Source organism: Hyalella azteca, unplaced genomic scaffold, assembly GCF_000764305.2.
Source record: "Hyalella azteca isolate HAZT.00-mixed unplaced genomic scaffold, Hazt_2.0.2 contig6741, whole genome shotgun sequence".
Lineage (NCBI taxonomy): Eukaryota > Metazoa > Arthropoda > Malacostraca > Amphipoda > Hyalellidae > Hyalella > Hyalella azteca.
The window spans coordinates 208,362-224,978 of record NW_025936893.1 but is presented as its reverse complement, the minus strand read 5'-3'; the positions used below and the strand labels follow the sequence as shown (position 1 = coordinate 224,978).

At 35.9% G+C, this 16,617-nt stretch overlaps 1 protein-coding gene across 1 annotated transcript; it reads right to left on the bottom strand.

Moving 5' to 3' along the window:
* Nucleotides 1-8,654: 8,654 nt before the first annotated feature.
* On the bottom strand, nt 8,655-11,291 carry LOC108668642. Its single transcript, XM_018155885.2, has 5 exons — nt 11,116-11,291; nt 10,609-10,835; nt 10,269-10,471; nt 9,587-9,746; nt 8,655-8,965 (listed from the first exon to the last, which is right to left on the bottom strand). Exons 1-5 carry the CDS (start codon nt 11,249-11,251, stop codon nt 8,768-8,770), a joined length of 924 nt encoding a protein of 307 aa, XP_018011374.1. The 5' UTR covers nt 11,252-11,291; the 3' UTR covers nt 8,655-8,767.
* Nucleotides 11,292-16,617: the final 5,326 nt, after the last annotated feature.

Here is a 16,617-nt window from a genome sequence, read left to right as displayed (position 1 = left end):
ATTTATTTGGTGTTTAATAACCTCGGCTAATAAAATCTAACAAAATTCTTAATCACTTCATCGAACCGTCAGTAAAAGTTACTCTATCAATAATAAAATTATTGTCACGGAAGATTTGGTTCATTGCATAATTTTCATTAGATAATAGAACTTACTTTTGATTTTTCATGGTGCCTCTAACTTGGCTTCTAGTTGGAAATGGACTTCGAGAGTTTGCGTTTTCAAGCTTCAAAAAAAATCTAAGAAACCGCATGTAGAGTCGGCTGATTACCTACGAATTCAATGAACAGTTCATTATTGTTTTTTGATTCATTTTTGTGTAGTTCAATTTTTCTCTTCTCATGCATTTGCGTTAAATTTAGAAATTATTAAGCCGTGTGTTTTGAAACTTGGAGATTGAAATAAATTGAATTAATAAGCATTACGAGATTGAAAATTACACACACCATATTTTAACAACTGCTACGCAATTTTATTAATCAAAGCCAAAGTATCAAAATTGCACTGGTAATATCTTGAAAAGTGCTACAAGATTCTTAATAAATCATCAATTGGAAGCAGGGTGGACAACATGGTCAACCCAAGCCCCATTTCTTTTACAAGCCCCATTTCTTTTACATGATCAACTCCCCTAAGTTTCCACCTTATTATAAGTTATTGTCGCTTAATTAAGTCATTTTATTGTATCGTAAACTTGCGTCTTTTTTTTTGCGAAGACTGATATACGTAAGAGAAGATAGAATGCATAAGATTGAATGCTAAGTTTGTTAAGTATTTGCTAAGTTTGTTTGCTAAGATTAAATTAGTTTTAAGTGAAGTTCGAAGTAACGTTTGTAATTCGTTCAGCAGATTCATTAATTTTTGTTAATTTATTTTTTTAATTTGATTGTGTTCCACAGATTCATTCCAATTAATTTGTTAGCAAGATCGTATTTTTAACAGCAATTTATAAATGTTGTGGATAGAGTGCGATATGATTCCTAAGACCGAAGACTATTTTCTAGATGCGCTGTAGGTTTTTTCGTCTCATTACAGGAACTAATGCAGGCTGCAGACCTAACTTACCTTTGGGCATTATTCAAGCGCCCGTCTATCTGTCAAATCGACGACGCACAAGAAACGAGTTCACGTGGAAATTCTGAAGAAGAATATCAATTACTCAATTACTTGATTCATCTCATTATTGTTATTTTAACAACCTTACAAAATAATTTCGTAGTTGTATGCACCACGTGAATGTAGCGCTATAGTTTTCTTTGGAATTATCATAAGCGGAATTTTTTATGTTAACTTTTATTGCGTAAAACTTATTATGTTCTGATGCTCCGATGATCTGACATAGAGTTATGGTTGTTGTCGATACTTCAAAATGGCGAAGTTTTCGTTACACAACAAGCGTGTAGACATTCATTTTGCTACATTTGCGTGGTGTGAAAACAATAATTCAAAATTTATCGCGAAAATCGTAATTCATCGCGACAACTGAAATTCATCGCGATGTTTGAAATTCATGAAATTGAAGGCGACATGCGGAGATGGTATCATGGATCTGATGATGGTGATTATGGATCTGCTCATCAATTCATTGAATGAGCAACGTCACGAGCATCGGCGATAATTTGCATGCTACTTAAAAGCTCAGTAATAAAGCCGCTCCGAAGAAAATCGTATATCCTTCAATGGTGAGATTGAGAATTTTACGCTAAAAAATACCTCAAGAATTTATTAAACCATTTAATTGCTTGCCAGTCACGGCCATGTTTCGCATGATATGAACTATCATGCTGAACGAACTAGTATACTACTAACCTTATAATAGTTGCTTACACGTAGACGATGACATTAACAACGATTAAATAAAATACTGTGCCACACATATAGCATCTAAGCTTTAACATAGCGTATGTATTTATATGTGAGCCATGAAGTATTGCCACTATTATTCGACACGATTAATCTTACTTCGTGTAGCCCCACTCGCATGACGCTTGTTCGTTTGATAGTTCAATAAAATAATTATTCATTTCAACTACTTATCTGTGTTGCTCTGCAACCACATTTTAGTCTCGGTGGATACGATGGATAATTAAGCTACTATGTCTAACTTTACATAAATGAGGTATACCCTTATTAAGCAAAAGTAAACTGAAAAAAATTGAAAGATCTTGGTGCGTACCGGAACGAATATATGATGGCTGGTTTTAGATATAAATAAGTCAATTGTATAAATAAATGTCACCCCCTCCATTTTTGTGCAGATTCTAATACATTAGGCATGATTATATTAGGTTTTGACGCATTTGTTATGTTTGTCGGCTAGCGAAATTGCATAGCTTCTATTCAAAGTTTGGCACGCTTTGTGACAGTTAAAAAACATATAAGAACGATTTTAATGTTTTACAGATAAATAGGAAGCGGTGGAATTATTTTTATAATAAATTTAGACACATCACACTTTACTTTAACTGTAGAAGTATATTTTGTCGCTACTCTCCATATAAAACGAGAATTAGTGACGACAATAACCAAATACCAGAGAATGCATCATGAGTCAGTCTGAAATATTCTTTTCTAATATGATATGAAGATACCCGAGAATATTTACTCATGAGTCAAGGTTTCATCTTTAGAAGCTTCAGTAAATAGAGCACTAGGCTTAGTTTACGTTCTCGAGAAAGCATGGTTATCTTTCCGTATGGCCCGACCGAACATATCTTTAGTGCCGGCATGCTTGTCTTAAGACGGTCATATCCAGCTCGTCTTTCGCAAGATTTACTTCGATATCAAGTGAGTCGTGGGCATAAAAAGAAGACTTTCAGACTTGCTTATTTCTGCGTAAAAGGAAGACTTATAGACATGCTTATTGCTGCATGAAAAGAAGACTTGCAGACTTTTTTATTGGACGTCCATACAAGTTCATGAGCTTGGCGAGCTCATGGCTCGTCAAAAAGCTGGTATTTTTGACACGCTCACTCGAGACGAACTCAGATTCTTCTGGAGCATCGTGTAACGTTTCAGTTCTAAAATGACGCGATACGTGACTCAGTTCGATTATATTTCAGGCTAATTTATGATGGGAATTGAGCTGGAAAAATTTGAAAAATAGAGTTAGTCAATCATGGAATGATGGTAGAGAATGAATAATGTTTGCTATAAGGCCCAGTCAAGCTAAGCAAAAAGGGTTGTCATTTTGAACTAAAAACTTATTTGTTCTAAATACGGGGACCTTCCCCGGATCTGAATCTTTCATACTTAGATTCTCAAAATTAATTCTTCTTTACGGGCATTTAAATTGTGTCGCAGCTGGCTTTCTGTAATGCCCTAGTCTCAAGTGGATTATGTTAACCTTAATTTAATGAGCAAGTTTCCATCTATTGTCACTAAAAATGAACTCCCAATTAAAAAGACCCATCACCGCTCCAGTTTGTATATGAGGCTGCGTTATAATGCCTCTGCCACTCCACAATTATCTGGCCATCGTTTCGTACTTAGCATCACTCCCTAACTTGCCCAAAAATTAACATGTGAGCAATTAAACTAAACTCGGAAAATCAAATTGTTGTTGTTTCTGCATTTTTTTAAAGATGGAAGCAGCAATATCTAATTAATTAATTAATTAATGCAATTGGAATTTGTAAATTGAGCTAAATTAAAGTTAGATATCTACTCCATGCATTGGAATATTTAAATTTCAATTATATTCATTTTTTTTCAGAATAATAGCCGTACTTTTTTTAATGTAGTATTCAACATTGAATTACTGCATCAATATGCAAAACTTTGAAAACTCCATACCAATAAATTTATCTTAATTGTTCATTCTCTCTTGTAATGGCACGAGAAATTCAAATAATGAATTTTTTATGCTTGCCCCCGAAATGGTTGAAGTGTTCTAATATTACACATGATATTTCAACAGTATTTATGATGTATATTCATTTGCCACTATTCGGAGGTTGCATCATGCATAAACGATGGAATAAGTCTGTTATGAATTATTTTCGAAGCTATGGAAAGCTTACACGAGACTAATACTCCCTATAGGCATGGCCAAACTTTAATCGCCCCGGGAATATTGCGAAGAAACTAGACCAATTATTGCTAGAATGGTGGAACAAATGTAGCCTACATATTACTGAACATAAATACAGCCGCGGTGTGTCCGCTAATGAGTACGCGAAGACATTACTGTATTCTACTTGCGCTACTTAGCCTCAGTAAAAAAGCACAATTTATTCATTGAATCAGAGACTTGAAAAATTATTATAGGTGTAACATTTTTTAGGGAATGGATAATAAGTGATTAGACGGCAATTAAACGAACACCATGCATAGAGCATGAATACAAGTTAAAATGCTATTTATAATCTCGTACATAGGCCGTGACCAAGTGAGCTCCGTATAGTTAAGAATTGAGTGACAGAATGACGTAGAACATTGAAACTTTGTTTTCACAAATGTATTAGTCCTCAATGTCTTTGTCTTTATTTTTGTCTAAAAAATAATAATTTCGTACATGTATATGAAACGAAATTTCACTTGCAATTTGAACTGTTTGTAAACGGTATCTGCAATACCTCATCTCAGTTCACCGACGGCCGTTAGAATATTACAAGGGTCTTTTAAAGCGGGTGCAAATTGAAAACGTCTTCAAAGATCACACGAGCTTAAGAATATCTAAATTCTTAATCGCTTTGATGATATTCTTAAGAGAAATACTGAGCCCACCACTGCTTTCTTTGGCTCCAGATGAGCTCGTTACACCAGCGTAAGTGTAGCTCCGCGAAGGCCTCTCATGTCATTATCTCGACCGCAGTTCTGTGTAGGATTTGAAACTTGGCTTTGCGATTATAAATGCCCACAAGAGAAAATAAGATATAAAAATTATAGAATTATGCAAAAAACGATTTTTAATGTAAAATTTGTTATAAACGAACAATGGTTTAAGCTGTAAAAATGTGTGAATTATAAATGCCTCCAAGAGAAAAGAAGATATAAATATTATAGAATGATACAAAAAACAATTTTGAATGTAAAATTTGTTATAAACGAACAATGGTTTAAGCTGTAAAAATGTGTGAAATTAAAGATGACGAGAATTAAAGTACAATCTATATACTGCATAGTTCATGGAGTATGAAAAATCTGCGGATGAAACACTGAAAATTAAATTATAACGACCATGAGGGAGGACACACATTACTCTTTTCCCAATTAGATTCTCTGGATTCATTTTATCGGAATTAGAATAATGTGTTTCCATATCTGCGACCTATATATCTATTTACTGTACCAGATTCAATAATTGCCAAAAAATGTATTGATAAAATTGTACTTTTAAGTGCAATTTAACCGCACCGAGATTACCAGACGGTAGCAACTGTCCACCACAAAATACAATTCGCAGTCTGCGGCAGATGGCGTTGGTTCGCGCGCTAATTAGTGACGTGGTTCCGATGGGCACTTCGGTCACAACATGTCGGCACGTGCGAACGATTCAATTTGGAATTGTTCATAGTCATGCGTTATTCATGAAGCAATCTGTGGATGCAAGATGGCTGCTTGCTTCACGACGAAGATTTTCTTCATCATATTTTTCTGAATTTGAGATTCACGAATTGGGTTATTATATTGCGCCATTTAATTTACGTTAGTGAGAGATCAATAAATCCCGGCTGTTGTTATGTGTTTTCTTCATACAATTAATATTTATATGATTCATAGTTTGGTATGAATAAAGCATATATTCATCAGTTTAGAATAATTTTGAAATGACCAAGTGGTTTGTTGGACGTCAAGAGAACTCCTAACGAAAATTTTGTGCAACTTTTTCACTTATTGTCTGTCGCTCAAGTTGCAAGAGAATCGTAACAAGTTTTAGTTCGCCTCGTGCCGAGATAAGAAGCTCAGACGCTCAGTTATGAATGATTTTAAAATTCAAGGCCTGCTCCGTAGAAAACTTGTTCAGTCTGATCCAATTTATAAAACTCAATGGCAAATATTTTACTGATTTATACAAGTTCTCGCGTTCCTCGCCCTTTTTCTGAGATGTATTTATTAGCTAGGGAAAGCAACTACTGTACGTAACTTTTGGGTGTACGTATTATTGATAAATAAATCGAATTTGTTTATTTTTCTCACGCATATTTTAGTAATTAAAAAAATATGCAATTCATTACTAGCAACTAAGTACCATTGATTATATTATGAGAAATTTGCTTCCTTGTTATCGGTCAATCATGATCCGAAGGTAATTGAAATGAAATTCTTTTTTTTAGGAACTGGGTTCAGCGTTGTATTGAAATGCTCATCGCTTTAGCCTAAATTCTAATTATGATAGATGTGTGTCCTTTCCTTAAATTGCTCAGACGATCCATTCCACGCAATTTCAAGATGCCTTAGCAATTTTCGCAGTACTGTGTATTATTCCTACGAGCCAGATTTTCTTTCAATTTGCGAAATGGCTTCAAGGACAGGCGCCGAGACTCGTCATCTCTTATTCATGAAGAAGCTCTAACTGGAAGACCTTCCATTGGAAATCCAGAGGCCTGAAGAAATCAAACAATGGAAACCAAAGACCTGCCAGAAAGGAATCAGGATTCCTCGGTATCTGAAATTCTCGCTCGAATGAAAGCTGGTGTCATTACCCGTAGACTTTCATCCGAGTAATCGTTAACCGTGATTGCCGTATGGTCACTAGAGCCGTGATCTCCACCACTGCTTGCGTTCAGGTTTAGGTTAGTGGAGTCATCAATGAAATATTCAGTCGTATCTTTGTGTATTTTATGGTGTGTAACATTTCAGAAAACGAAGATCTGGATTGATTTTATGCATATGTGAAATAAAAAGAGTGAGATCGTGGGTAATAATGAGAAAGGATGCAAAGCAACAAAAAGGTGGAGACAGACTAGGAGCGATCACAAGCAAGGGCGAAAGTTACTTGCATTACAGACCAGACCGAGAGTAAAAATATGAAATGATCTTCTCAAATATAAATACTCCACAATACAATTATTGGTTCAAATTCATTAAAATAATTTAAATCAAATTAAATAAATTAAAAATAAATTAAAAAAAAAAAATAAATTAAAATTATTAAATTTCGGATTTCGGTTCAATAACTTCCAAAATAAATGACGTAGACTGCTCTGGTATTTCAGTTTGTGACAACGTTTCGATTTAATCATGTCAAATTTACACACAGAGTGGGGTAGTCCGTAGCACAGGCATTTTTAGCAGGCATTGTCACATAAGTAATGCAGCTAGAAGATAATCGTCGGTCTAAGGAATCATATCTCACTCAATCCGCAGTAACGTTCTCTTATAATTTGCTACTTAAAAATATTATAAGTCTAAATCTTGCTAGCAAATCATTGGAACAAATCTGCGGAACACATTGAAGTTAAACAATAAATTAATATATAAATTAATGAATCTGCAGAAAAATAGAGACTTCACTTGGAACGAATATAAACTTAGCAAACAAAAATTGGTATAAATTTAACAAACTTTGCATTCAATTTTATGCATGCGATCTTCTCTTATATCAGTTTTCGCGAAGAAAAGACGCAAGTTTACGATACAATAATCAGTTTTCGCGAATAAAAGACGCAAGTTTACGATACATTACGCGAAAAAAAAACTTATCATAAGATTAAAACTTACGGGAGCTGATAATATATAAGACAAGGGCTTAGAAGCAATCATGTTGTCAACCCTGCCTCCGATTGATTATTTAAAATGCATCATGTAACATTTTTTTTAAGTTTGAAAACGCAAACGCTCGAAGTCTATTTTCGACTAGAAGCCAAGTTAGAGACACCATGAAAAATCAGAAGCAAGTTCTTTTATGTAATGAAAATTATGCAAGGAACCAAATTCTCTGTGACAATACTTTTAGTATTGATCGAATAACATTTACAAACGGTTCGTTTAAGTGATAAAGATGTTTGTTAGAATATTATTAGCCGAGGTTATTAAACACTAAATAAAATAGCACACATGTATTAAAAATTATTCAGAGTGATTACATTGAGTAGTGCTAAAGAAAATCAAAAGCAAGTGTATCCAATTCTCACCCTGAAAAACAATAAATCTTTTTCATATCCTAGAAAAAAATTAACATATGTTGACTTACTAAGTGGCAAAATGACGAATCTCATGCATCATAACATCAACCTAATATAGAAAAAGCATAATTTCGTTCGCGTTTATTATCGAGGACCGAAACAAAGCTAAAAAGGAAGATACATTTTGTAACTAACTATCACATTTACTCTCACGTCTTCATGTATCTATGTTGTCATTATGATGCGCGTATTTTTGTATCAATTTCTATAGGAGGCGTTATATAATTTTTCAGCTGCCGTGTAAAATCTCCTTCATATCACTCTCATGACAGTGCAAATCTTTTAAACTATCTTATGACAGAGCACACAAACTATTCTTTTATATTATAAAATCGTAAACACATGAGAAATCCGAATAATTAAATATGTTAGAACAAAAGTTCAACTTTCGGAGAAGAAATTTAGGTCTCGAGAAGAGTTTACTCTGGAGTTGACTGTGGTGTGTGTGAGTTGACTGTGGTGTGTGTGAGTTGACTGTGGAGTGTGTGAGTTGACTGTGGGGTGTGTGAGTTGACTGTGGGGTGTGTGAGTTGACTGTGGGGTGTGTGAGTTGACTGTGGGGTGTGTGAGTTGACTGTGGTACAACTTCTTGGGAGGAAAATGCTTCAAGTTCCTGTAAGGGGCCAGCTCAGCTACCTTCACACTTTGACTTTCCTGTTCAAACCATGACTGAGTTTTTTGTTGAAGAAAATATAGTCATTTACATAGTGCGCAATGAACTCGAAGCCTCTGGCTTCCATGTACCTCCTGATGCCTTCAGGACCTTCAGGAGCCCAGATGATCTCAACGGTGATCACTCTGATCTTCACGTCATTCCAAGGGATGCTCCTCAGCACCTACCGCAAACAAATTATTAACAATCATTGACAAGGTCACTACTTATATTAATTAGAAACGCATAATTAACTAATAATCCTACAATCATTGTCAAGGTCACTACTTATATTAATTAGAAACGCAAAATTAACTAATAATCCTACAATCATTGCGGCAAGGTCACTACTTATATTAATTAGAAACGCACAATTAACTAATAATCCTACAATCATTGGCAAGGTCACTACTCATATTATTTAGAAACGCAAAATTAACGAATAATCCTACAGGTCGTATGATATTCTAAAAATTTTATCTTAAGAAGCGATTTCAAATTATCTTCTTACGGTTCTAATATTAGTGCAATAATAACCATAACCACAGAGGTTAATTCTTTTACGGAATCACGAAAGCTATCAAATCTAAGATTGTCACTACAATTATTTTCCCTTTCATCATCGCGTAGATATGATTACGTCTTTGAAGAATACAAAACCTAATTATTTTGCTTTTCGTATCTACCTCTCAGTTTAATATATTAAATCTTTAAATTTTTACACGTTATTCCAAGTTTTCAAATCTCACGATCTTTCATCAGTAAATAATGTTATCAATATTTGACCCGGTGCTTAAAATGTTACATTCATTTCGACGCCCTCGACGTCGAGTGTCATGAAGTCCACCACAGGATTGCCCAGCGCGGTCAAGACGCTGTAGAAGGGATAGCACGGAACTTTCACAGTTTTTTGTGCCTTCTTGGCATTAAGAAGTGAGTAAGTCGCTGCACGAACTTTTCCCACACTGTGGAAAAAATGAAATTACCGTTTAATATGCTTTCCGACACATTCATTTATCAGTGATGATGTTGGTGAAGATCAGATATGGGCGTCCAGAAGGCAAAAAATATCAGGCCTAAATTTTTCATGTATTATTTGCCGACATTATGTACTTGGGGCTTTATGAAATCCAGGACTCATAATATCATAACTCTATAAGAGAACTACCCATTTGATATTTCAAGTAGATATATTAGGCGGCATTTGTCACTCATTTCAGCACCGAGCAAATATTGGTGCTGAAATTTCAGCTAATTTCAGCACCGAGCAAATATTGGTGCTGAAATTTCAGCTAATTTCAGCACCGAGCAAAGCTGACAATAAATTTTAGGTCAACTAGAACGCTCGAAACAATGAATAGGTGCCTCGAAAAGTAAGGCAAAACTGTAAAACTACAATATAAAAATGCATTGTACAAAATTTTTAAAAATTTTTGTATTTTGTAAAAAATACAAAAAATATTGTGTAATAGTGAAAAATCACTGACTCTAGGACAAGTTCACTGTAGGTGGTGTCGGGGGAGACACAGGCCCGCATGATGTGCGCTCTTCTGTTCTTGCTCTTGAGGACGAGGTAGCTGGGCGAGGGCTCCATGAGGGCTCCCGTCCAGCCGAGCTCCCGTTCAAGGAAGAGCGTGTTTGACAATTCCTCCCCGTTGAAGGCGCCTACTTCGAAGAAGAAGCCTCCTTTCTGTTTTGATAACATTGAATTTGATCATGAAAACTAACTACGATTTCCATAGGCGACAGCTCGTGCATTATAACTCAAATTATAAATGCTCAAGCATCGAAGAAACGTACTGCACTCTTGATTCAGAGACCACTTACCGTATCTTTAAAAACTTCCTCCAAAAATTTATCTTGGCCGAACTCGGAGAAGAATCTCTGGCTTGGTTTGTCAAGGTGGTACGGAACATGAAGGGATGGCGCGAGGAGGGCTTCCTGTGCTGCCTTGATGACGGCCTCATCTCGCATGTCCTTCCCCAGGAGGTCAGGGTGCAAGAAAAGGTCCTCCGTCTCGGGCGAAGAACGGTTGATCATTGACCTTGAGTTGCCTACAGATGAGTTCATTAAGTGTCAATAACTGGCAAACATATGTGGACTATTCTAAATGCAGGAATGAGAAAAAAATATATTTTAAATGTTTAATAATTGATTATGTTTCAAATATATATATTCGAAAATGTACTTTTGAAAAACATGTTATAAAGTACTCATCCTCAAAAATGTATATTTATTAAAAATTTGGCGAATTTGACAAACTTTCAGTTTGCATAAATCAATCGGAAAACTCAATTAAAAAAAATAAAATTTGCATGTAATACTTTGACTTACTTTTAATAACCTCTACAGTCTCTTTAGGCGTGAGTGACCGAGTCAGAATTATTAGAAAGATGCACCCAAAGCCTAGCAGCAGACCTGCACGAGCTGCTTTCATCGTCATAAGCTTCATTCTGGCCCGGAACTGCATTCCTAAGAATCTGTCTAGAAATTTTTTTTAGGAATTTTTTCTGTAATGTAAGCACGGTTAGTGAAAATAAACATTTAAGAAAATTAGAAGATAATTAGGAACAGCCGCTTTAACAGTCTTGTATCAGGGATGATTGTTTTTATTGGACCGCGCATTTGTTTTATCGATTACCAGAATAATTGTTTGTGGTCCTGCCTGAATTTGAGTGTTTTGATGAGCCGGTGTCGTGTTGTTGTTTGACGGGGTTGGTATGCGGTTTGTAGTTTTGGCAGTTGTGAGTTGTCTATTGAGTGTTATAGTACTTGAGCCGTGATAGTTGATATGTGTTGAAGGACGGATTGGTACTGCGTTTGCATTGAAAGAGTTGAGCTTCGTGTGTTGCTGTTTCGGTGCCATTAGGAAAGTATGGAAAAGGGCAAAAAGTGGCCAGAAAGAGGAAGGAGAAATGGAAAAGACAGTAGGAGGCGAGGCTATGACCATGGTGCATAATTTGTTTTGTTGTAGGCGAATGGGGTTTGATTGGGGCTAGGGAGGAGGGGTGGGAGCTCGTCAGGGTTTTGGAAAGTTCGCCTGGCTGTTCATAATTTACAGAATTTACACATAAAGTTCTTGAAAAAATAGTTGTGGTATTCACATTATTGATTCATGGGTTCCATTTTTTTCAATTTTGAACTTTTTACTTTTCTTTATTTTTCATTAAATTTGATTTGATACATTGGTGATGATTTATGATAATGAAGGTGGTGAGTGAGTCGCTCGCCCTCCAGGTGCAATTGTTGGTCAAACAGGTGTAATGTGGAGTCTACAGGTGCAACTGCACCTGACGCGTTCGTTCAATAACTGACGACCAATTTCAGATAGCCCTTTATGTGTGTTGTTCGGATGTGTGTTGTTTGGATGTGTGTTATTTGGATGTGTGTTGTTTGAATGTGTGTTGTTTGGATGTGTGTTGTTTGGATGTGTGTTGATTGGATGTGTGTTGTTTGGATGTGTGTTGTTTGGATGTGTGTTGTTTGGATGTGTGTGGTTGGGATGTGTGTGGTTGGGATGTGTGTGGTTGGGATGTCTGTGGTTGGGATGTGTGTGGTTGGGATGTGTGTGGTTGGGATATGTGTGGTTGGGATATGTGTGGTTGGTATGTGTATGGTTGGATGTGTGTGGTTGAGATGTGTGTGGTTGGTATGTGTGTCGATCAGTGATCTCGTGTGCATGTATGGAGGTGGAGAACTCAGTTAAAATAAACTGGAGCTCTTTAAAAACAGGTGTTATTGTCTATGGCTCTGGAGGGAATACGAGTTGATTAAAAAAGCTGCAGGTCTTATGATTCGATGGTGGACCAGGTTTTGCAAGCATGTTGATGAAGGACTGTGTTGATGGTTGGAATGTTGCAGTGTTTGTGAAGTGTTTTTCATGATGTGAATTCGTACCAGTGTGTGTTTGTGATATTTGTATGTCAGCTTCATTAGTGTGAATATGGAGTATTTTGAAGGATGTGTAGAGGTATCGCGGGTAAATGAGTGCTGATCTAACTAAAGTAGGGTACTTGGTGAGTATAATGTGGGTGAGGAGATGGGCGTAAAATCTCTATATTTTGTGAAAAAATATGCAATAATATTGGTTTTCTAGTTGATACTTGGGAGCTAAAGCGGTATGGGATGATGTGTAATCCTAAAATTGATCTTATTTTCGCGTATGGGTATTAGGTATCGGCTATGGAAATATCGGACGTGTTCCGCCTTCCGAGGGGGATGATTTCAAATTTACTTGTTTTCGTATTAATGAGCCATTTGTTTTCGAAGCTGTCGATCTGTTGTATTGCATGTTGTGTATCTAATGCTGTGTGGTTGTGTGGGCAATGTTATTAGTCATATGTCGTCTGCAAATGTAATATAATCATCATTAGGTAGTGATGGTGTAGTGATGGTGGGAGGCCGTGTATGTAGAAGCTATAAAGAGAGTGGAGAAAAGGCAAGCCCCATTGGGGAAAAGGGGGCTGTCTTCATCGCTTGTGTGTCCAATCTTGTTGACGGGTTTAGTTACATCGTGGAGAACTAATCTGTAGAGTGTCGTTGTGGGTGCTACCAGTAGCGTCTAGGAAAGAAATTATTGGACTTGAACGAGCTTCATGCTCGTTCATTAGTCTTGAGGAAAGTCTCTGCGATGGAATTGAATTCTGAGTCGGTGATAGGTTAAAATCAGAAGATAAATACTCATTTTTCAACACTTCTCTCTAACTTCACTTCTTGTTTGTTTGTTTTTTTTTTTTTTGTTTTTAGCGCATTTTCTCATTTATGGAAAAAATGCACTATTGTGCTCGCCATGTCCGTCTGTCTGTCTGTCCGTCCGTCTGTCCGTCTGTCCGTCCGTCCGTGACCTCAAATTTTCGTCGACGAAAAAATGGCTCTCTGTCACTCACTGCAGTGAGTACTGAGTTATATTTTTTGTTTGTTTGTCTGTCTGCTACAAATCTTATAATCGATATTTGACACACTTCGACCTGTCCAATCGATCTGAAATTATGCACACTTGCGTAAAGTTGGAGACAATGCATGAATCAATTGACAGAATAAATAATTTTTTCAATATTAAACAAATTTAAAAATAATTTCGTCTGCTACAAATCTTATAATCGATATTTGACACACTTCTACCCGTCCAATCGATCTGAAATTTTGCACACTTGCGTAAAGTCAGAGAGAATGCATGAATCAATTGACAGAATATAAAATTTTGAAAATTTACAAAATTTTAAATATTAAAAAAATTTTATTTTTTTTAATATACATAAATAAAATTAAAAATTCATTGTACATGTGTAACAACAAAGACACTGGATTCTTTAGAAATGTTGTCTTTAAAAAGTAATTTTTAACGCATATTATTAACATTTCAATCACATTCTGTCCGCACGTCCCAATAGGACAATGAATTTAAAGCATTCGTAACGATTATCATTGTATTAAAAAATAACTTCTTATCTTGAAACGACATCGCATACTTGGTTAGTGTTCGACACACAAATGTATTTCCTCAGACACAGGAATGTATAAGTAATTCCTTAGAATGAAAAAATTAATAATTCTTCTCGTTCAAAACTTGGAGGATCTGTCTTAGAGAAATACCTAGAGTTTAGACACGTCTGAGATTTATGAATTGGCGACTGCGATAGACCAAGATTCAGAGAGCAATCTTTGTAGCTAAATTCAATGCTTGGCTGGTCAGGTTTCATTTGATTTTTGTTTTACAATTCAATAGAGATTTGATTTTAGTGAATGATTATAAAACTCGATAATTTTAATTTCAACATTTGCATATAATTTCTAATGCGATGGAAAACTATAATTAATCGCAGGCAAAAACACGATTGAACTTTGTTCACAAATTTTTTTCTTAACGTATCGACAAAAAATCTTTCGTAATGCACCGTGCTGTTAATAGCTAATTATTTTCAGTCGCTTCACGCAATCGAAAGTTGGCGCGTCACAACTTCCGAGCAGTCGTAAAGGTACAACTTAATTCTTGTGCGTAGATTGGCACAGATATGTTCTTTATAATGCCCCCGTTCGGAATTAAGTTTACTTAACACTGTTAGAAAAATTCCCGTTAACGGTATTACCGGCGTTTCAGTGGCCGGTCGGCATGGAAAAGAAACACCGTGTTGCCGTTTTTTATCTGATTTAACACTAGAAATCCGTAAAACATCTGATAAAAACGGCGAAACTGTTTATTTTCACGGAGCGAACGGCCACTAGAATGCCAGTGGGACCGTTTTTTCACCTTTTTTTCTAACAGTGTAGCAGTTCTCAGGCAACACATAAATCGCTACCTGTACATAGCGGTGTTCTGATAATTAGGCACCATGTTTATTTGAATGAAAGGTATGCTACTTCTTCATCATGAGAAGGTTAAAAGGTAGGGCAGTTCAAGTCATGTTGTATACGTAAGCTGGAAAAAATAAAATTGAGCGCAACAATTAAAGATAAACTGCCAAATGCAAATCTTTCACATCAGGAATAATTTTTTGTCCTATATTATTCCCATGTGAGCAATTTTACCGTTCGGAAATAAATATTTACATCGTATCGTAATGTTACAGGAAGTACGTCAAACGTCTTTGGTATTTTCAATAGGCTCGAACGCCGGCAATCTTGTTGAAGAACGATCTGAATAAAGTTTATATGTTAATTTATCTAAGGGTATTTTAAGCACTTGGTTTCTGTTCATTAGAAATTCAGTTCAGGCGAATAAAATGGAGTTATTGTTTCAGGTAAGGACAGTTTAAACAGAACACGATGAAAAAATCAAAACCAGCTTAACAGACATCAAGATCAATAAGCTGTTCAACAAATTTTTAACAACGCAGCCATCAGATCTATATCAGAAACACAATATCATTGTTGAAGCGACAGAGTGGAGTGACGTAAGGTAGAGCTGGCAGTACAGGAGAGACATGGCTCGCGGCCCCACATACGTACATAACCTTGCAGTACTTCACTGCACCTGTAAATAAACACAGACTTCCATGTTCCTAACTGCTCGGTTTAAATTCACTCCATCGCGTGAGAATTATAAAATAAGATGAATAAGACCAAGTCTACGCTGTGGCGTTTTACAAAAAAAAATTCTCTGTTGGTGACGAAGTAATATAGTTTCAGTGGCAGCTAGCGTTGTCTTTTTTCTGTTTTTGGTGAAAGCACAAACACGTTAAGTGGTAATTAATTTTTCCTCGCTGTTATTATGTAATTAGAGACTAAACGTTTTTTCCACAATAGAGGTTGTAAATGATCATCAGACGGTGTTGCGGGAGAGTTTCAACACATATCAGTTACCCCAACGAGCTAGATAAATAATAGATGCAGAAGTTGGGAAAAAGGCCAGTAAACGCACTTAAAATCTGCGTTGTAAATCTTTGATAAGAAATCTAAAAAAATACACGAAGCCGCGAGCTTTAAATCTTGTAAATACAAACAGCTTAAAATACCCGACCGGTGGGGAAACAAGAAATTTTCTTTTCAATCCATTATGCACAAAGCTCGTGTCCACTCCAGATGATGACCGCTTATAAAATGAGACATGAGCTTATTTAGAACACTCCCGTAGTAACCAACGGAACACCTGGTCAACAATCAACACCTGGCGAGCTGCGCAGCTACAACAGTTCTTCAAAAAGTATGTTGTTTAAAGTATTGTAATGGGTAGCATGAGTAACATTAAAAACAGTGTTATTGGTTCCAAATTTTACTGTCGGCGAATAATTTTTTACGACAGTTTTTTTCATAAAGATGTCTAAATTATCTATATATTTATTTAACAAGTGCAGGATATATTAATAAACGCATGCAGTCATGAACGGTGGCGAATCGTGA